Source organism: Primulina eburnea, chromosome 5 (genome assembly GCF_022965805.1).
Source record: "Primulina eburnea isolate SZY01 chromosome 5, ASM2296580v1, whole genome shotgun sequence".
Classification (NCBI taxonomy): Eukaryota; Viridiplantae; Streptophyta; class Magnoliopsida; order Lamiales; family Gesneriaceae; genus Primulina; species Primulina eburnea.
Genome location: NC_133105.1, coordinates 3,792,772 through 3,815,306, shown reverse-complemented (window position 1 = coordinate 3,815,306; position 22,535 = coordinate 3,792,772). Strand labels below are relative to the sequence as shown.

The 22,535-nt window shown below is 37.1% G+C and overlaps 2 protein-coding genes and 1 long non-coding RNA gene across 6 annotated transcripts; 2 read left to right on the top strand and 1 right to left on the bottom strand.

Moving 5' to 3' along the window:
- The first annotated feature begins 242 nt into the window (after window positions 1–242).
- Window positions 243–2,941, top strand: LOC140832440 (large ribosomal subunit protein mL102 (rPPR5)-like). The gene has a single exon (XM_073196470.1). The coding sequence runs from the start codon at window positions 407–409 to the stop codon at window positions 2,696–2,698; it is 2,292 nt and encodes a 763-aa protein (XP_073052571.1). The 5' UTR covers window positions 243–406; the 3' UTR covers window positions 2,699–2,941.
- Window positions 2,942–12,669: 9,728 nt separating this feature from the next.
- On the bottom strand, window positions 12,670–17,456 carry LOC140832435 (glucomannan 4-beta-mannosyltransferase 1-like). The gene is given in 10 exon segments (XM_073196464.1): window positions 12,670–13,621; window positions 13,624–13,727; window positions 14,026–14,217; window positions 14,316–14,515; window positions 14,623–14,736; window positions 14,824–14,960; window positions 15,061–15,171; window positions 15,459–15,711; window positions 15,801–15,899; window positions 17,142–17,456. Coding segments are annotated over 10 exon segments (1,578 nt in total). The 3' UTR covers window positions 12,670–13,568.
- Window positions 17,457–19,665: 2,209 nt separating this feature from the next.
- On the top strand, window positions 19,666–21,136 carry LOC140832437 (uncharacterized). 4 transcript variants are annotated; one of them, XR_012118119.1, is made up of 3 exons: window positions 19,666–19,792; window positions 19,900–20,367; window positions 20,524–21,136. It is a non-coding gene; the product is annotated as an uncharacterized lncRNA (long non-coding RNA). The 4 variants fall into 4 exon arrangements; XR_012118118.1 differs by lacking the exon at window positions 19,666–19,792 and having other exon boundaries at window positions 19,899–19,921; window positions 19,994–20,367; XR_012118117.1 differs by lacking the exon at window positions 19,666–19,792 and having other exon boundaries at window positions 20,031–20,172; window positions 20,234–20,367.
- Window positions 21,137–22,535: the final 1,399 nt, after the last annotated feature.

The following is a 22,535-nucleotide window of genomic DNA, read 5'->3' as shown; positions in this document are numbered from 1 at the left end:
TTAACAGATGATTTCGTTTAAAGTATACTTCAACTTGATATAAATGGTATTTCAGTTTCAATGAGATTTCTTTTATTATAATTAAATTAATTAATGCACTATTCTATGTTTTTTAGTGGGCACTAATATTTGATTTTATTATTTAATTAGGATAATTTATTTTTCTGCAATATTATATGTTTTTTTAGTTGGCATTAATATATGATTTTATTATTTAAGTGGGATAATTTATTTTTCTGATCTTGAAATATGCATCTTCGCCTGCGTTAAACCCTAACTAAGCTTCCTTCTTACTAGTTTGGGTGAGAGCTCACTTTCAAAACCCTAATCTATATCTCAATTTTAGGCGGAGCCCCAATTTTATCAGCCAAAATTTACCTCATTTTGGATTCGGCCAATTGAAGAAATGGCGTATCTAGCTGCATTGAGAGAATCTCATTTTAAACCAAAGCACTTCAAGCTTTCATCCCCATTTTTGTTCGGAACCCATTCCTTCTTCTGCTCCTCCGCCACCTCTGAGGTTGAATCCCCGAAGATTGACCTAAATTCAGGCGCCGAAGAGTCCTTCTCATCAGATCAAACTGCCGATTCTTCTTCAAGAAACAATGCGGCGGCGGCGGCAATTCCATCGAGGCAATCAGAAGGTAAGCGGCAGAAATCCCCTGAAAAAATAGAAGATATAGTGTGTAGAATGATGGCTAGTCGGGCGTGGACAACTCGTTTACAGAACTCGATCCGAAACTTGGTTCCGAGTTTCGATTTCGAACTAGTTTACAATGTGTTGCACGGCGCCAAGAGTTCGGAGCACGCGCTCCAATTCTTTCGCTGGGTTGAAAGATCGGGCCTTTTTCAACATAATAAAGAGACCCATGTAAAAATAATCGAGATCTTAGGACGGGCGTCTAAGCTCAATCATGCCAGGTGCATTTTATTAGATATGCCGAAAAAGGGTTTGGAATGGGATGAGGATTTATGGGTTTTGATGATCGATAGTTATGGAAAAGCGGGTATAGTTCAGGAGAGCGTGAAGTTGTTTCAGAAAATGGAGGAGTATGGAGTTGAACGGACGTTAAAGTCTTATGATACTTTGTTTAAGGTGATCATGCGTAGAGGTAGGTATATGATGGCCAAGAGATATTATAACAAGATGTTGAATGATGGCATCAAACCCACTAGACATACATTTAATGTTTTGATTTGGGGATTTTTTCTTTCAGAAAAAGTTGAGACTGCCAATAGATTTTTTGAGGATATGAAGAGCAGGGGGATAATGCCAGATGTGGTCACATATAATACATTAATCAATGGGTACTGTCGAATTAAGAACATGGAGGAAGCTGAACGTTATTTGGTGGAGATGAAAGGGAGGAACATTGAGCCAACAATAGTATCTTACACGACTCTGATTAAGGGGTATGTCTCTGCTGAGCGTGTTGATGATGCATTGAGGTTGCTGGAGGAGATGAAGGGGTTTGGAATTAAGCCAAATGCCATCACATACTCAACGTTGCTGCCCGGTTTGTGTGATTCAAATAAGATGTCTGAAGCGCGTAAAATTTTGAAAGAGATGATGGATAAGTATATTGAACCTAAGGATTCCTCAATTTTCATGAGACTTATTTCTGGTCACTGCAAGGCAGGTGATTTGGATGCTGCTTCAGATGTGCTTAAAACTATGATTAGGTTGAGTGTTCCTACAGAAGCTGGGCATTATAGTGTTCTGATTGAAAGTTGCTGCAATGCTGGTCAGTATGATCAAGCGGTGAAGTTTTTGGATAAGCTCATTGAAAAAGATATCATCTCGAGACCTCAGAGTACTTTGCATATGGAGCCTAGTGCATATAACCCTCTGATAGAGTATCTTTGCAGCAATGGTCAGACCGCAAAAGCTGAAACACTTTTGCGGCAGTTGATGAAGTTGGGTGTGCAAGATCCCATTGCCTTGAACAATCTGATTCGTGGGCATGCAAAAGAGGGAACTCCTGAGCCTGCCTTTGAACTTCTGAAGATCATGGTTAGGAGAAACATCCTTGCTGAAAAAAGTGCACATGAATCTCTTATCCAATGCTACTTGAAAAAGAATGAGACTGCCGATGCAAAAGCGGCTTTGGATAGTATGATTGAGAATGGACATCTTCCAGATTCTTCATTGTTTAGAACTGTAATCGATAGCTTATTCAAGGATGGACGAGTTCAGACGGCAAGCCGAGTGATGAAAACTATGTTGGAGAAGGGGGTGAAGGATCATGAAGATTTGATTGCTGAGATCTTGGAAGGTCTGCTCTTAAGAGGTCATGTTGAGGAGGCCCTTGGAAGAATTGAACTGATTATGCACAGTGGCATCTCACTGGATTATGATAGCCTCTTGTCCATTCTATGTGAGAAAGGAAAGACAATTGCTGCCATGAAACTATTAGATTTTGGCTTGGAGAGAGACTTCATGATTGATTTTTCGAGCTACGAGAAGGTGTTGGACGCCCTATTAGCTGCGGGGAAAACTCTCAATGCATACTCAATCTTGTGTAAGTTTATGGAGAAAGGAGGAGTAAAGGATTGGAGTTGCTGCAAAAATTTGATCAATAGTCTCAATCAAGAGGGGAACACCAAACAAGCTGATATCCTCTCTCGGATGATCATGGGAAAGTCCGAGCAGGCTGATGGCAAGAAAGGTAAGAAAAAATCAGCAGTGGCTCACTAATCGAAACAGTTTATGATTTTGCTGCTATATCATGAGAACTTGTTCTTGAAATTTATTGGAGATTGTCTCTGGCCCTTAGATTACTCACATTTTCTTAGCACTGTGAAAGGAGTTGATTGAATAGCAAAAGTAGATGGCCTATTACTCGGTTCGAGTGTTGGCTGAGTGTTGTTTTGCTTGTTTCAAATAAGACAACTCTCGGCTGAGCTTTTTTCAATTGATTATCAGGTTCTATATATTCTTTTTGACTGCTTATCTAACCATGAATTTAGTAAATTCATTAATATATCTTTATTTTTTATATAAAAAATGCCCATACTATACTATTTCTTCTCGGTTTCGTTTTGTACTAGCAAATGTTACCTGTTTTATCTGTTGTGCTGTCGTCTCATTCCTGACTTTAAATTTTGTAAGAGTTCAAAATAAAATTATAAAAAAAATTATATTTAAATCATTATTTGCGTGTGTGTGTATAATTTATCAAAATATGTTTATAAAATTTTTTAAAGTGTGTAGACGGTTGGAGGCATTGTCAAATACTCAAATTTCACCATGAAATTGTAAAATGGGACTCTCAGTAGAACCGTCGGAGTAGTAATCGAGTCTAATAATCTCTATTTTTTTAATTAATATTTAGTTTGAATTTGGCTGTTTATTGAGCAATTTGTGGATGAACTGGCGGCATAGGCGTGACTATGAATGAGTGAATTATACAATGAAGATTTTGTCGGATAAATTTTTTTAATAAAGAAGGCAGTTGTTTATTAAAATTCATTTTTTCACTTTTATTTATAGTAATATATGTTGTATTTAGAAAAAAATTAATAATGTTGACACAAAATTTATGATCGGTTTTTTATTTTCTTAAAGACAATACAAAGTATATTCATATACATCAATAACCAAACTCGAATCAAATGATTCCATGACGATTCATCCAAATCCTCTGGTGGAAGTGGAACGAAATGGAAAGATGTGAAATTTGTACACCTCCGAATTTTTCGTCTGTGACAATTGTAACACAAGCTCGGTTTCCTTCAAATCTTGTGTTCCACTTTTACTTAATATACAACAAATTTTATTTGTTTTAAATGAATTTATATGTACAAAACATAAAATGAAATGCCAGCTGAATCACAAGATCTAGTCTAAGAATGACTTGGCACATCAGTTCCATGTTCCATTCTCACTTATGGTGCCAAAGGTTATGCTAACTTATTGCAACATGCGACCCGAAAATTACTAGAGAAGCTCACCCGCCACGGCCACTGGAGTTACCAGTACGATCCATCTGATGTTGTCCAGCAACTAATGGTGGCTGTGGCTTCGTGTCGTTATGCTTGGATGTCTCGTTATTGCATTGATGAGATTTCCTCCTGCAGAAAATATTCCAACTCCTCTTCGTCTTCCACAGTTTCTGAAACCTCTCCTTCATGCTCCACAGTCCTTTTCTAGCTCAGAAACACGTTCCCTCACTTCGTCTAAGCTCGATCCTCTACCATGTGAAACGCCCCTCTGGCCACCACCATGGTGCTTCGAAAGATCAAGAGCTGAATCTGGGTTGCGGGAGCTGTCAAGATTGTCTGAAACAAAAAACCAACTTGAGATTAAGTGCGTAGACGCAGGCCCGCAGCTGTTCGAAGAATAAGACCCGCACGATTACTCTTAGTGGCAGCCCTTCGCTTTGAGCAGCATGCGTACTCGCCTCCAACGAGAGCTTCTGGCAGTTCATTAATCTACAGGTTTGCTCTGTCTCCGAGTCTGTGAGCCAGGGGTGTGCCTGTTATTATTGTATTTTGATAAGTGTTATTACGTCTGAAATTCAAATTTCTAAAGCTAAATTCAGATATATATCGATGGCGCGATAAATCCCATCAGAAACTTTCTACCATAATCAGGAATGGCAGCAGCAAGGGACTGGAATTTCAGGAACTTCAGATTCACGTCGGATGCAACATCAGCCAGATACACGTCCACGAGATTGGCCACCATCGTTATAGCTGTCAAAGAATTTAGCCCTTCCATTAGTTGCCTTTCGTCCACAATGCAAGGAGACGCAGCAGCTGATGCCTGGTCCATTGACATGAAATGATCGAGAATCCTCTGGAAACAGTCAATATCGTATGAAGATTCAACAGAAGAAACCATGTTCGGAACTAAGAGATTTTCCAGTGCAGCTTCATCTAATTGGACCCCAACCCGTCTCTCCAAATTTTCTCTACATGACGGATTGGCTTGCAAAACAATAGCAATGTGAAGCAGCCTGAGAAGAAACCTTATGTGTACGACTCCTCTCTGGTTTGGAAGTGATTCCACTATATCTTCAAGAAGCGCCCTTTGATCTGCCTCGGCAGGAATGGAAATCATTGACCCCAAATTCAAGTTCTTAAAACTTAATTCTGTTCATGTGTGGATGTATCTCTTGGCATAAAACACAAAGGCTCCAGCAATATTTTCGGGTTTCATACCTCCTGCTTCAACAGCCAGGATGAAGCGTTTAAACCGAGCGAAAGAAAGAAAAGAAACATCCTCCTACCACCAGTCATCAGTTGTCGGCTTCGTCTCTGTAAAAATGCATATTCCATTCCACAAAACAGCATCAGCAGCTGCTCTACCAGTCTCTGCCAACCCAGCGACAGGCCCAATGAATAACTCAGAATTGGCACAAACTGCCGTTGCGAATGAGTTTATGCACCTTGACACAATGTGAAGCTCCTCTGCAAACTGTAGAACTTCACAGGTTTCACGGCCCTTATTGTATCGGTCCAATTGCGAGAACCTCAGCGAGAAAAGCTTTTGTTTGTGTAATGAGATTTCACTCTCCATACTCTTCAGTCATTTCAAGAAACTCAGTTGCGCATCTAAGACATACAACAGTCATCGAGGACTCTATTTTGACACCATAACAGAATTTGGCTACTAGCTCGAAAGATTTGGCTCCTCCAGGTAGCTCATATGTTGCAAGACACAAGCGGGTGCATCAGAACTAGTTGATTCACCTGTACGTCTCTCAAGTAGTCAACTCCTTGACTGCAATGGAAACTGTATATTTTGAACTCGTGTTACCTATTGTCGTGTAAACATAAAAGTTTACAGAATCACTAAGTAAATTGAAGGCCAAATAAATTCAACTCTTCATACCTTATGAAGATGAAAGGACATTTCTCCGATTTCAATGGTGACATCACTTGGGAGGCCGGATGTGCAATATTTCTAAAAAGGTTGCATGAAAGCTTCATGAAAGTGACTAAATTGTATACCATGACTAAGGCTAAAGGATTTGATAATGGCGGATATAGAGCAAATAATTGTTGGTCTCACGTGCGGAATTTGAGATAATAAAACCCGAAAATAAAGAATAAACTGGACACCGAGATTTACGTGGAAAACCCCTAAAAATTATTAGGGTAAAAACCACGGGCAAGATGAAAAGAATTTCCACTATAATATTTTGTGGTGTACAACTCACTCACTGTGTTTCCAAAGAGAACACACACTCTCTTAATACAGGAGAACAAAACACCTCACAAATATTATAGAACTAAGCACTCAAATGCTTATAAGATGAGAGAAAACTCGAAGAAGGGATGATTTCAGAATGAAAGGGGGGAGCTCTATTTATAGAGCCTCCTGTCAGTATGAACACGCGTTAAAAACGCGTATTCAAACTTTCCTCGAAATTCAATCAAACTGGCAGCCCACGTTTTTATTCCAGCTGCTTTCTTTGATTTGGTCCCCCCTTCCCACTTGAGTTTCCTGCCGACATTTCTCCCATTTGGAGATTTGATTGAGAATCAAACACATCTCCACACATCCTTTCAATCTTGCCATTCCCTGCTACTTACGTTTCTGCTAGGCCACTTGAGGATCTACACTACTCAAACTTTTCAGTGTTCACTGGCTTGGTCAGAAAATCAGCTATGTTTTCTTTCGTATGGATCTTCTGCATATCCACGCTTCCTTCCTCTACTACTTCCCGCACAAAATGAAATTGTACTCCAATGTGTTTCGTCCTGGAATGAAAGGCTGGATTCCTTGCGATGTGCAAGGCACTCTGACTGTCACAAAACAAAGGAACGTTCTCTTGTTTGTGCCCGATCTCCTCCAATAACCTTTTAATCCATATTGCCTCCTTGCAAGCTTGAGTAGCTGCCATGTATTCTGCCTCTGTTGTAGATAACGCCACAACTGTCTGCAGTTTTGAAACCCAGCTTACTGCTCCTCCTGCAAGTGTAAACACATAACCAGTAGTAGATTTTCTCTTATCAGGATCACCTGCATAATCTGAATCGACATAGCCCCTGAGTGTAAAATCCGATCCTCCATAACATAATGCAGCATTCGAGGTACCCTTAATGTATCGAAGGATCCTCTTAACAGTGCTCCAATGCTCTCTTCCAGGATTCGCCATATACCGACTAACTGCTCCCACTGCTTGAGCAATGTCCGGTCTTGTACAGATCATAGCGAACATCAAACTTCCCACTGCTGATGCATACGGTACTCGAGACATCTCCATCCTCTCTGCTTCACTGCTAGGACACATCTCGGAGGATAACTTGAAGTTAACAGGAAGAGGGGTCCATATTGGCTTACTATCTTGCATGTTGAAGCGTTGCAAGACTTTCTTCAAATAATTTTTCTGCGAAAGCCAAATCTTTCTGTTACTTCTATCTCGGTGAACTTGCATCCTTAGAATCTTGTTTGCTGGTCCCAAGTCTTTCATATCAAATTCCCTAGCCAACTGTGCCTTCAATCCTTGGACCTGATCTTTGTTGGGGCCTGCTACCAACATGTCGTCCACATACAACAGCAAAATGATATAATCATCACCAGACCTCTTGAAATACGTACAAGGGTCTGCACTCAGTCTGTTGTATCCAAGGCTCATGATATAGGAATCAAATCTCTTGTACCAACACCTCGGCGCCTGTTTGAGACCGTACAGAGATTTCTTCAACCTGCAAACCAAGTTCTCTTTGCCTATTTCTGCAAAACCTTCTGGCTGGAGCATATAGATTTCTTCTTCAAGATCTCCATGAAGAAATGTCGTTTTCACATCTAGCTGTTCTAGATGTAGGTCAAACACCGCACACAATGCCAACACTACTCTGACTGCTGTAAGCCGAACCACAGGAGAAAATATCTCATTGAAGTCAATGCCTTCTTTCTGAGCATACCCTTTTACCACCAATCTAGCACGATATCGCTCCACTTGGTTATTGCCATCACGCTTGATCTTATAGACCCATCTGTTTCCAATGGTTTTCCTCCCTCGTGGTAATGTAACAAGATCCCAAGTTTTATTCTTGTCTAATGCCTCCAACTCTTCTTGCATTGCTATCATCCAAAGATACATCCGAGCTCTGAGTAGCCTCGTGGAAACTCGATGGCTCACCATCTTCTGATAATAGACAATATGCAATGTTGCTTTCAGTGACATAATCTGAAAGCCAACCTGGTGGTCTTCTGTCTCGAGTTGACTGCCTCACATTAGAAACCTCAGACTCAACTTGTTCTTGTTCTTCGTGCTCTGGTACTGCTTCACAAGAAACTTGACCTTCGTCTGTCTTATTTTCTACCTGAAAAATAGTAGTTTCTGAATTCTGTGTGCCTTTGTCTCCCTTTACTTTATCTTCCTCGAAGATAACATCCCTGCTGATGACAAGCTTGTGAACAGTAGGATCCCACAAGCGAAACCCCTTTACTCCATCAGCATAACCCAAGAAGATACATTTTCTGGATTTCGAATCCAACTTCGATCTTTCTTGCTCATTGTACAGAACGTACACCAGACTTCCAAATGTATGCAAATGAGAATAATCTGTCGTCTTCTCGGTCCACATCTCCATCGGAGTCTTCAGATCAATCTCCACTGAAGGAGAACGATTGATAATATAACAAGCGGTTTTGACTGCTTCTGCCCAAAATGACTTTTCTAGACCTGCAGTCCTCAACATAGCTCTTGTTCTGTCCAACAAGGTCCTGTTCATCCGCTCCGCCACTCCATTCTGTTGAGGTGTGTAAGCCGTCGTGAACTGTCTCTTGATGCCCTTATGTTGACAAAATGCATCAAACTCGTCACTGGTATATTCTCCTCCATTGTCAGTCCTCAGACACTTGATTTTCTTTTCTGAATCAAGTTCAACCCGCGCTTTGAAATCTTTGAAGACCTAGAAAACATCTGATTTCTTCTTGATTGGAAACACCCAACATCTCCTAGAGAAATTATCAATGAACGAGACAAAGTATCTCGCTCCTCCTAGGGATACAACCGGTGCTTGCCAAACATCCGAATGAATCAGCTCCAATATGCTTTTGCTCCTGGCAGTAGAAGTGCCAAACTTTAATCTGTGTTGTTTACTGGTAACACAATGCTCACAAAAGGGTAGTGACACTTTTGTAAGTCCCGGCAGCAGCTTCCGTTCTGAGAGAATTTTCAAACCCCGTTCTGACATATGCCCGAGCTTTCTATGCCATAACACTGTTAATTCTTCTCCTGAACCATTTGATGCAACAGCTAGCTCTGCCTCTTTGTGTGTTTCTCCCAAAAGTACATACAGATTGGCAGCAACCTTTTCCGCCTTCATAACCACAAGCGCGCCTTTCACAATTTTCATGATCCATTTCTCGATGCGAGTTTTGCACCCGATGTCATCCAATTGCCCCAAGGACAAAAGATTTTTCGTCAGTCCTTTCACATGTCGTACCTCCTGTATGGTGCGAATGGTGCCATCAAACATTTTAATTTTGATAGTACCGACCCCAGCGATTTCCAAGGCATGATCATTTCCCATGAATACAGATCCTCCTGAGACTGGTTAATAATGATCAAACCATTCTCTCCGAGACGTCATATGCCACGTCGCTCCTGAATTCATTATCCATGTGTCACAAAATTTGTACCTGCCTTCCGCAACTGTTGCTGCTTCGCTGAATAATATTTCACCACTGCCTGAAGTACTGGCCACATTTCCTTGAGAACTTTTATCGATACTCGTACACTCTTTCTTGAAGTGCCCTTTACCGCCACATTTAAAGCAGTAAATATTTTTCTTCTTGCTTCTCGACTTTGATCTACCTCTCCTTTGACTCCCACTGGAGTCACGATCCATAAATCTTCCTCTTATCATCGGTAACGCCTCTGCTTGCTTCGAGGATACCAACCTATCTTCCTTATTCTTGCGCCGGCTTTCTTCACCGAGAACCGCAGTTAAGACATCGTCGAATCTTAGAAAGCCCATAAGAATATTGTTGGTAATATTAATGATAAGTTGATCATATGAATCTGGTAGACTTTGAAGTAGAAGCTCCGCACGTTCATTTTCCCCTATTTTATGCCCCATGGAAGTGAGTTGGGCAAATAGAGTATTTAGTGTATTGATATGGTCGGTCATCGATGAGGATTCCGCCATCCGAAGAGTATAAAGCCTTCTCTTTAGGAAAATCATGTTGTGTAGCGACTTGAACTCGTACATCTTTGTCAAAGTATCCCAGATATCTTTTGCCGTTTTTATCTCGGAGATACTTGACAATACTTCGTCTGCTATGGCCAAGTGTAAATTGGCAACATCATTATCACTCATCTCATTCCACTTTACATCGTCCGCCATTTTCTCCGGTCTATCTCCAATAGCCGCCAAACAATATTTTTTTCTTAAAATTGCTTGCATCTTTATTTTCCACAACAGAAAATTACTTCCATTGAACTTTGTTATCTCGTACCTTCCCGCCATTATGTCTACAACAATTTTATAGACTGGACAAAATAATCCCACCTTAAATAAAAAATCTCAAAAAATCTTTTCTGATGTGGAAGATCAGTCTAGGCTGCAACCACAGAGCATACTCAGAATTTTAAGAAATTTTAAACCAAGGCTCTGATACCACTTGTTGGTCCCACGTGCAGAATTTGAGATAATAAAACCCGAAAATAAAGAATAAACTGGACACCGAGATTTACGTGGAAAACCCCTAAAAATTATTAGGGTAAAAACCACGGGCAAGATGAAAAGAATTTCCACTATAATATTTTGTGGTGTACAACTCACTCACTGTGTTTCCAAAGAGAACACACACTCTCTTAATACAGGAGAACAAAACACCTCACAAATATTATAGAACTAAGCACTCAAATGCTTATAAGATGAGAGAAAACTCGAAGAAAGGATGATTTCAGAATGAAAGGGGGAGCTCTATTTATAGAGCCTCCTGTCAGTATGAACACGCGTTAAAAACGCGTATTCAAACTTTCCTCGAAATTCAATCAAACTGGCAGCCCACGTTTTTATTCCAGCTGCTTTCTTTGATTTGGTCCCCCCTTCCCACTTGAGTTTCCTGCCGACAATAATATGTCCAAGAATATATATAATTGGCAGTTTCACATAGATGACCATAACTCGATCAATATCTAGGGATAAATAAATCAGAGAAACAATGGACTCTATCATCTAAGCCGTCGAACACCCTAAATTTTCCAAAATTACAGGAAATGTGCAGACTAGGAAAGAAGGAGTGATGGACAGCCTATTAGAGAACAGCAAATTATTCGAATCAACTCTAGAACTTTTTGAGACTGGTCGAATAATATGCTAGATACTGGAACTCGAGCATGTTTGAAGACATTTCGCGTGAAGTTTTAGCAAAACTTAGCTCACTCGATGAACATTACTCCTATTGTGAACTGTAATAAAACTAAACTACCTCATGAAACTTGAACAAAACGAAGTAAAAGTATGTTGAAAAAGAGTACTGAGGCTCTGTAATTCGAGGCTACGTGTGGGTTCTTTGCGAGCATGCATGGAACGTTTGGTTTTGTCGATCCGGGCATGTTTTTGATATACGTCATGATCTTATTTGTGCACACATTGTCTGCACGAGCCAGGAAACGTCGAGCAGGATTGCATCTCCATAAACTTTAATTCATACAAAACAAAGAATATTGGTTTGATTTGGTTAATCACTGAACCAAATTACATCTCGAACATCTTTAATTCATGCTGTAAAAGCTTAGATAAATATTGGATATAATTATCTTAGATTTGTATCGACTTCCTTTGAAAGTTGAAAACTCGTATTAAACATCTAAATCTTTTATCAGGTGCATTGAAATCATTATGGCATGTGGCTGCTTTTGATTTCTGTAACTTTGCCATTTTTTCCTTCTATAACTCATGGCTAATTTGCTGATAAGGGTTACTCTTCTCGGAAGGAAACGGAGTGGACCATACATAAACCTTGGAGTAGGTATCTAATTAGACAGTCTCACGAATCTTTATCTGTGAGATGAGTCAACCTTACCGATATTCACAATAAAAAATAATACTCTTAACATAAAAAGTAATATTTTTTCATGGATAACTCAAATAAGAGATCAGTCTCACAAAATATGATCTGTGAGACCGTCTTACACAAATTTTTGCCTAAACTTTGATGCTCTGTTTTTTAATATTTGTTATCATATTTTTATGTGAAATTTATGATTTACCATAATTGATACGTATAATGTTAGAGTTATTAAAAAATTATGCAAAATTAGCAATCTACAAAAATATTGTCCACAGTTTGAGCGTAAAATAATATATATATATATATATATATATATATATATATATATATATATTACACAAAATCGAATTGTTTCTGTGAGACGGTTTTTTATTTTTAAAAAAATGAGATTTAACTCATTACTAAATGAATTTGACGTACTGCCAAATGGATCCAACTACATTTCCCACCACCGCTCAACTACTTTTGTCTTCAACTCGATGCTTGCACGTGCTCAAATCTCATGTGCATAATTGCCACGTGTGCCACACCCAAATTACATCCTCCACACCACCGTCTATAAATAAAATCGCATGCAGCCGCATTCCCTCGAAACAACAGTTGTGCGAGCCGTGTTCGCGACAGCGATCTTGATTCCTGCTGTCCATGAAACGATGTCGCTTCCTTTTCCGGTTGCTTTTCTTGGTCAGTGTCCGCATGGTCGGCCGGAGTTTGTGTAGATGTCTGGATTTTATGTTATTTTTTTGTTGGGTGAATTTTTGCTTGTGCTAGATTTATAATATAGGTTATCAAATTAGAAAAGTAGTTTTCCCCTAATCTTCTTATTAAGGTGAATCATGAATGTGTTGGATTTGGATGATTGTGATTCATTGTTGCGGATTGAACTTGGATCATGATCTATTTGGTTAATTACTGGAAAATATAATTTATGAGTAGCTCTCAAATTAAAATTCAGATAGAAATCCAGAGTAAGATTTTTTATTGGATTTTTGTGGCGAAATTTGGGTATTTTACATTGAGAAATTGCTGACATTCGATTACAACGTAAATGCTGCCCCTTTTGTTATATGCAGCAACTAGCGTGCTCAAGAGCTTAGTTCAGCTTGCGAAACATTTATATATTTTTCTGAAAAATACTGATGGAATTAAAACTGTTTTAATCTGATCTTGTTTCCCCTACGCCGCTCCGAAGGGATTATATTATAGGAGGTGATGAATAGATATTTATTTAACCAGGTGGTATAGTTTGGTGGAAAATTTGGTCTTTTGTGAGTTCGTCTTCTAAGCTCCAAAAAAAGTGTCAAAGTTCTCTTTTAATACTATGGCCTCGACTTTGGAATTTCTGCATGATAGAATATTCTTTTGATTACTCTGCGAAATTACATAATGTGAAATGATATACAAATAGTGAAATACAGGGAAAAACAAATAGATGAAACCTTTTAATACAATTATTCAATTTCACGAAGAAAAAAGATAGATAATTACATGACCTTTATTTGCTTACTCTGTCAGTAGACTGACATTTAACACTAGAGCTTGTAGGTTGCATCAGCCCACCTTTGTTCTTTCTTTATCATCTTTAGTTCGGTACAATAGTCCCTACGTACCCAACTCCAACAATAAAAAAGCGGTTGCCTGGAGTAGTAGGTAAATATAGAAATGGTCGTTCCCATATAGCATGTTGTAAATGGCACAATGTAGCAGAAACAATCCGAGGGTAAGCTCTGTGAAGTGGAACCTGTGTATAAAATGAATTTAAGTTAGTGACTGGATAAATTTTGAATTATCTTTCATCCTGGGTGCATAGAATATCTGATCAATCAAAGGTTCCATCTCTTCCCGAAGAAAGTAAATGGAGATTTGTATATGCGGATTTTGGTCTTTCATGAGCTTGGTTACCTCCAGTGTTTGTAAAGTGTCTGTATTTTCATTTTAGGATGGTTATCTTTCATAATTTAGTCATCCACCTTTATAATCTGGCAGATTGACATGAATTTTGTATTATTTGACGATATAAATTGCTTAAGTTAATTTACCTTTCACCGATACGTGATCGAGGCCTCGTGACTGCTCTTGGATTGTTCTTCCTTGCCATGTTCCCCAGCTTTTCAGTAACAACCCATTCATTTACTCGGTTAGCTTCAAGAAGTCCAATTATTGCTGCCTTTGATCTATGAAGAGACATGACATTTTCAAAGAGTATCCATAGTACTAGAAGATGTATAGACCTGTGACAAAGTAAAGTAGAAACTTAGAAAAATTAATTAGATTATAGATAATTAAAGTGATGTTGATTTTTCCATTTAGCTTTTTTGAATTTACATGCCTGAGAGTGGACACTGCATTGAGAATGGTAATGGCAGCTGGAAGATAAATCGCTAGCGGCTTTGGCAGATGGACTTCAGGAATTAAGATTGTTGTTGGGATCACGATGCAGTAAAAGAAAAACGTAACCCAATGTGCAACAATCTTCCTTACAAAGAAAAAAGCATATATGACGTGCCACTTCTTCCAGATTGACACGCGCTGCAAGTAAGGAAGTGTGTGAATTTTCACTGGAAATATTCAAATTTTTGCAATTGTATGACTAGTTTGTCAGTGATACTAACAGGGAACAGCTGTAGTTGTATTACCTCGCAAAGAACTATTTCCATGAACATTTTCCTGAAGAGATTAGCCGGCCCGCATGACCAGCGATGCTGTTGGTATCTGTATGCCTTAAATGTACTTGGTAGCTCGTTTTTTACCTAAGAAAGGTGATCAGGTGCAACTTAATCAAAAAGTATTTTATCTTGGCAAATATTTCATATTTAAGTGACCGATTGAACACTCACCTCCAGGTCACCCACGAAGAGAAATTTCCAGCCCTTTAGGCTAGCCCTGACGGCAAGGTCCATGTCCTCTACTGTGGTTCTGTCCTTCCATCCGCCAGCATCAATTAGGGCACTCATCCGCCAAACACCAGCTGTCCCTGCAATACAGGTCAAATGTATTAACACTGTTATGCGTAGAGTGAGTTCACTTTTGAAGTAAAAATAACTTTTAAAACTCTAATATCAGTGCTGGACAACCATTGAATCCAAAGAACGAGCATGTTGAGGATCCGACTTCTTGCTCAACACTGAAGTGATATTGTAATGACATCTCTTGGAGGCGAGTCATTATGCATTCATCTGCATTCACTGGAAATTTAAATTGCCTTTAGCTTCCAGAAAGCAAGTAAATCGTTAAATTAAATGACTGTGTTGTGACAAAATCCCTTAAATGAGTGTGTTGTGACAAAAGCCCATTGCCAATCGTGATTTACTTCAACTGAAGATTGAAATATTATGATCATGGTTAAAGACTTGAGCACGCCAATCTCACTCGTGTCATTTGAATACTATGTTAAATGAGATAATACTTTCAAATTTTGAGTGTTTTGACTTGTGTTACGGAGATCTTTCAAGTATGATATCTTTGGCCTTACCAAATTTCCACCTTGCCTGAACCAAGCCCAATTGTGGGTTTTCAAGTAGATAGGGAACGGTCCTCCAGAGAAAATCTTTTTCTGGCTGGAAATCTGCATCGAAGATGACTACAAATTCACAAGCTTCAACATAACTCTTTTTTAAACCTTCTCGAAGGGCACCAGCTTTGTAACCATTTCGGTTGTTCCTTGTTTCATACTTTATATTCACACCGATGCGGATCCATTTTTGGCACTCTAATTCCACCAGTGCCTGCCATGATTTGGTATTCGAAATCAGTACACAGACAAGATTACAACAGAAATCATATGTGAACTACATTTGTGGTTGAGACTGAATACCCGTAAGGCTGCATTGGTAGAGTCATCTAGAACCTGCACAATGAGTCGATCTGATGGCCATGAAAGATTAGATACAGCTCCAATTGATAGCTTATAAACCTAAATAAAAACAACCATTTTCGTTAGTTCTCCCTATTCTGTCATTTCTCAAATTTGATCCTGTGCTGCATAGTATGAAAGCTTTAAAATCAGATAATATCCAGAGTGGATCGCTAATTCACCCTATGTACTACTGGTGTAAGCTTTTCTTCATTTGTGTTTGGCAGTTTTCACGAAGCTTTGCACACTGTTATTCTGTTTGTAACCTTTTTATTAGTGTAATTAACAATAACCTAGACTTATAAATGCACATCGGATGTTTCAGCTTTGTATATGATTAAAATTCTAATCAACTAGTACGTGTATGTGGAAATTATAAGCTGGAATTCTGTTATGTTAAATCTAAATTGCTTTGTGTCTTATGTACAAATTATGATCAAATACCAACTACTTTTGGGGCATTGGTGAATTATTATGGTAAAGGTGTGCTATTATACATTAACTCACTATATTTCTTGTACGAGATTAATAAATTGCTATATATGAATGTATTCTACCTTTAGGTGAGTTAAGACCTCTATTTAATTAAGCAGATTAGAAATAATTACATTCAACAATCACCGTACATTTGCTGCAACAAAAAGCACAGACTAGTAGATGATATAAAAATTTATTTTTGATGATAAAAGAGAAAATATATGCCACAACCATTAAGGAAATATTGGAAATAAAACTCGCAATGTTTTTTTATCAATCAAATGACTTTGACAGGACAGAGAGAGAGAACCGATGGTCTTTTTTTTTCATACTGTGCAACTTTTAAAGTATGTGTGTTCCTAATTATACAATATTAGAGCAGTAGAATAACCAAGATAGAACTTTGAAGCTCTAAACTATAACGTAACTATTTGCATTCCTCATCATTTCTTTTTTCAAGAAACTCTCTTTATCGCCAGAAAATTTTCAACATTTGCATCACTCTTCATTCCTTATTCAAGTAAATCTCACTTTATTGTGAGAAAATTATCAGCGGTTTCACAACCCTTCATTTATTGTTCAAGAAATTCAAACTCTTAATCTCTTGTTAGAAACATCAATTTTCTTTCGATAATCTGTGCATGTAGCGATGTATATGCATGCGATGCTTCATCATTATGAAATTAGGAAAGATGATTACTTTTGATATATAAATATCTATTTTGTAATTCATCAGATTATTGAAAACCTGTTGTAGCATTTTATACGACCAGAAAAAAGCAGGTATGGACGCAGGTGATCAGACTAGAAATTCTAGGATTTTACCTCCTTTTCGTTATACATTGGGATTTGAACCAACACCATAGGATAGTTCTTGTTTTTCTCCAGGTCTTCTTTTATGGCATCTAGCTGGTAACCGGTGTATCTTTTCTTTCCCAGACATTTGACGCATATGATAACAACAGCCATGTAAACCCGTTCAATGAAAAGCATTATTGACATCCCTATGCATATGTATAGCGCAATCTGTAGAAGAGGCACAATTATTTGAAGTCTTATACACTCCCAAGCATAATTGATGCCTCTTGTGGGATTGTAGGTTTCATTGATCTCTAGCCCTGTAAAACCGACGTTTCTCATGGTGAATGAGTGTATTTCTGATGTAAAAGGAAGAAAGATTGAATCTAGACTCTAGAGTCAAAGAAAAGGAGGATCAAGAGATTAAGTCAAAATGCAATGAAAGTTGTGGTTACAATGCTTTAGGCAGCTTCGATTCTTGCTTTAAATAGGCGCAGGGGAACTCAGAGATAATAGGCAACGCCACGTTAAATGGCTTAGGTGGAAGACGTAGAAAAAGTTTAATTTTATGGAAAGTGAACTTCCTCGTTCTGAGAGACACACGGTGTGCATGCAAATGAAGTTGCTGCAACGTAGTACTTGCTAGCTGGAATTCTGGCCTTTCTGACCGATGTTGCAGTTGAAGAATTAAACACGGATAGTTATCATGAAATGAATTTTTACTTTGAGTTGATTACCGAGGAAAAGATGCAACTCCACTTAGTACCTACCTTAAGAGGAAAAGATGCAACTCCACTTAGTACCTACCATAGGGAAATTGCTCGTTTTACCGGCATAGACTTTTTGATGATCTTTACGGTTGACTTGATTTTGCAGCTTAGATTTATTTTTCAGGGTCACTTGGAGTTGGCATTATCGTGCAGTTTCACTTATTTGTAATGAGACGATAATTAACCTTCAAGATAATGTGATACAATGTTCTAATATTATTGTGATTATCAAATTTGAGCCGCTGCCAAAAACTGTGGTTTGCCTCAATATTAGATAAACTTTATGCATGTCATAAACTCAATAATTTTGCATTTTTTGTTATTTTATGGCAACTTTCCATTCAAGCTGAATATCGTCATCGTTTTCATTTTACCTCATCTATAATGTCGATTTCTTTGCGGATTAATTGCTATGAAAATTTATTTTCGACACGTAACATGATCATTGTCGCGACTTGCATGTATACAGCTCATTGCTTGGTCTTATTCAATTTGAAGTTGATAAAATAATAGGTATAGACATCATCGTATTAATAATACGGTGAGAAAGTTGTGAGTTTGGTAAGTGCCAGTTTATAATGGGGAATAATAAAGCCTGTTATTTTGATATGGTCGTAAATTTGTGCTAATTTGTAAGTATGAATATTGAACAGTAGCAACTTTTACTAGTGACGGTAAAGATGAAAGACATGAACTAATTTATTTCTGCAATATATTAAACAGTGTAAGTGTATATCTGTTAGTTTGTACTCTTACTAGTAGTTGCAGAGTGAGTGAGTTATAAATGAAGATTGAACTGTTAAATTAGGCGGACAAGAGTATAATGATATAATGTAGTCTTCATAATCCCCTCAACAATGTACAAAAGTAAAAAAATCCAATGATTGGTCACTCTTTGATATTATTTGCTAGGAACTTCCCTAAACTGAATTTCATTTAAAGACAAAGTGGATCAAATTTGTTCACATAATATTAAAATGGTGTGTTTTAATAATAAATGATAAAAAGATGATATAAGTGCGCATTGGTGCAGATAATGAGAAAGCTAGTAAATGGAAACACAGATTGAATAGGGAGAAATAGATATACCTCTGAAAGACAAAAAAATGGAAAACTAGACTTGAAGTGCATGAACTGCCTACTAAGTTCTCTTGAATTGTGATCTATGATTCTTTCGTTAATATGTTTACTAAGCTCCGGATTGTTATATCGTCTTAATAATATGCGAAACACCTTTAATTTCCTTCATGGTATAGGAATCAGAAAAACTACGTAATCAGTGAAACTCAATTGCTGTGTTTGGTTTTATTTTCTATGTTTTGAGTTGAAGTTTTGGGGAAAGTTATTGAGAAATGATTTTGGAGAATAAATAGGTATCTATTAGTTTCCGAAAGGACAGTTTTTACTGTGCGTATCAACTAATGTAAAATTTTGTTCGATAAATATTTTTAAATTTTATTTAAAGTGATATTTATATGGATAACGATTATGACCGAGGTATTTTAAAATTTTTCAATACGATTTTTCTTAATTTTGAGTGAACAATCGCCATCATACCACATCCAAATTTTGATCGTCTGTCCTGTGACAATATGTATCTCAGTTTTTTATTCTGGATTTCTAGCTTGTGAGAATGTTAATGACAAAACATGTCGTCTCATGACTAGTTTCTTCATATTCAAGCTTTTGATTCTACAAACAAGGATTTTATTTTTCCTGAAAGTACAAGAGTTTTTCGTATTGAAGCTTACATTGTGGATTTACTTGGATTTATTGTGTTATATATAACCTGCTTTGTGAAACTTTTCATTTTTGTTCTAAGTATGGGTTTTTTTCCTCGCATTCCAGTATGTTACAAGACTTGTATCCAACTAAACAATAGTTCCCAAAGTCGAGCTTTCGAAAAAGGTGATGATCATATTGTAGAGTGGACAGATGTTGACTTATGGGTTTTTTTGTAGGAGTATAAATTTTTATAGAACCTGGTTTACTTAACATTCCAATTTATCATGCAGTTTGCAACTGGTCCACTCCAGCGTATGATAAATCTTATAAACTTGTGATCATAGGAGAATGACATTTTTGTTTCCATGGTTCTGCATGCTTCAGACGGACCATTCCCACAGTTTCGCAAGCAATGGCTAAAGTAGTATTTTCTTCACTTGAGAGTTCTTCATTCATCGATACCCGTCGTGTGGAATATTTGACGCATCACTAGCAGCTAATGGAGCTTATCTTCCAAGTATCTTTGGTATACTTTGGAATGTGAAGGTTCTCACAAGCAATTGGTAAGCCTATTTCTCTTACGATGAAAAACTTGTTTTACTAGCTAAAGCTTTCGCATTTTAGTTTGGTGCAGGGTGCAATTCTTCCCACACGAACTCGTTAGTAGCACATCATGCAGTTGGCAGCTCAACTCGCTGTCCTTTCTTTGCTAACATGGACGTGAGGGAAGAAAATTTCAAGACCCAACAACGTTAGTGGTATATTTTTACCTGGCCTGTTGTCTTAATCGATTTTAATTATTTAAGCCTTTGATTACATAGGAGTAATACTTGATCATATGGTAGTCTACATCCAATATGTGAAAGCACGAGGAGCTTTTGTGTTAATGTTCTTTCCTTCTCTTTATATTTAAGGTACTAATAACAGGGCATACAAGGTGGACAGCACTGAAGTTGTTGGCACTGAAGTCACATATCTTACAAATTTGTCTCGGGCATCAGATTTTAGGCTCCTTTTACCTTTATGGAAAAACTACAAAAAAGGTGTAATCTTGTTAGTTTCAGTTCACCGTTAAGTTGAGAGACCATTGTTTGTGATTGGGTATAAAAAACTTATTGCATTAATATTAACCTCGAAGAAAGTATATGCACGTCATTTTGTGTAGACTTTGACTGATCAGTTAAGTTTGCATGTCTTTCAAGTGAATCAGTTGGGTTCCTGACGTTTCTATTTACACAGATTAAACTAAATGACAGTTCCTGCTCGGACGGTCTTTGCTCGAACTCGATGTCAAACTTGCTTCTGGGGTGGGCTTTACCGATCAATCTAAACATCGGGTTGCATTTGGGTGGATTTCTGTGTAAATATTTCAAGTCATACATATCTTGAATAACCATTCTGTATTTCGATGAGACATATTCTGGATGTTTTGTCGCTAATTGATTCATCTCGTTGCAAAATACTGTAGAAGCAGATATGTATCAGTGTGCTAGAAAAATGTAGCAATTTTTGCATTTTGTGGGTAGATTTTGTCGGGGAAAACTCATAAATTGTAAAAATTATCATGTTAAATAATTAAAATTTTGATTGAAAAACTTAAGCGGAAGCCTGAATTTTTTAGAATGTGTTTTGATCTTTTATATCTACGCAATATGATCCGTCGATTTAAGTGGAGGAATTTTAATTTTAGAAAGAATTTTAAATTTGGATTCCAATGCATCTAAAATTCAAATGAGATCTATTAAAATGTGTTTGAAATATATCATCATATATTTGACGTCATTGTTTTTTATATATTTATTATTATTTTTTAAAAGTTATACGATGCTATCTTACTTTTATAATCTGCCCCATGAGCAAAAGATGGATTTTCTAGAAAAAAAGAACAAATAATAAAATGTGAAAACCAGTATATAATGTTGTTTTATTATCCGATTTTAGACGCCTTAAATTGTAACTTTGTGTGCATTTTTAATTCTGGTGCACATGTTGCGACATATAATCTAAAGTTGTATTTAGATTGATGAATTTCAAATTAATAGATTTCAAATATATTTAGATGTATTTTTATTCTTTAAAGAATTAAAATCATAAACTTTAAATTCAAGTCTTATATAGTATTTCATGTTAATTAAGATGATATATTTTTATTCTTTAAAGAATTAAAATCATAAACTTTAAATTCAAGTCTTATATAGTATTTCATGTTAACTAAGATGAATTTTAAGTTCATCAAGTTATATTATAATTTAAAACTCATTCAACTTTGTACTAATAATATATAAATATATTTAAAATTTTATTTATTATTATTGTAAATAATAAAATTATAATCGAAATATATTGATTTAATTCTTCACACAAAACAAAATGTTATGACATCAATGAACAAAGTATATTAAAGCCCAAACTCCGTGCCCTTTTATTGGGCTTTGACTCCTCGTTCTTATGGGTCCAGGTAGTAGAAAAGGTCCAAGGTCTTTTAATTAAATAGTTTGGGGCTAATAGGCCCATAAAAAGAAAACTTGAAGAGTCGAGTAATTCGATTTGAAAATGATCGAGCTCGAGTGTTTTTTTTTGTGCTTGTCTAAAGTTTGTGATGGACTCCTTTATTTATAGAGTGAGTATCATGTGAGACCGTCTCACGGATCATAATCTGTGAGACGGGTCAACCCTACTCATATTCACAATAAAAAGTAATACTCTTAGCATAAAAAGTAATATTTTTTTATGGGTGACCCAAATAAAAGATCCGTCTCACAAATACGACCCGTGAGATCGTCTCACATAAATTTTTGCCTTATTTATATATCGAATAGATTTTAAAATTAATATTTACATGTAATATATATATATTTTTATGATGTAAGTAGTTAACATTCAGTGACTATTATGTAAATCTCGAACTAATGTAATAGTTTGTAAA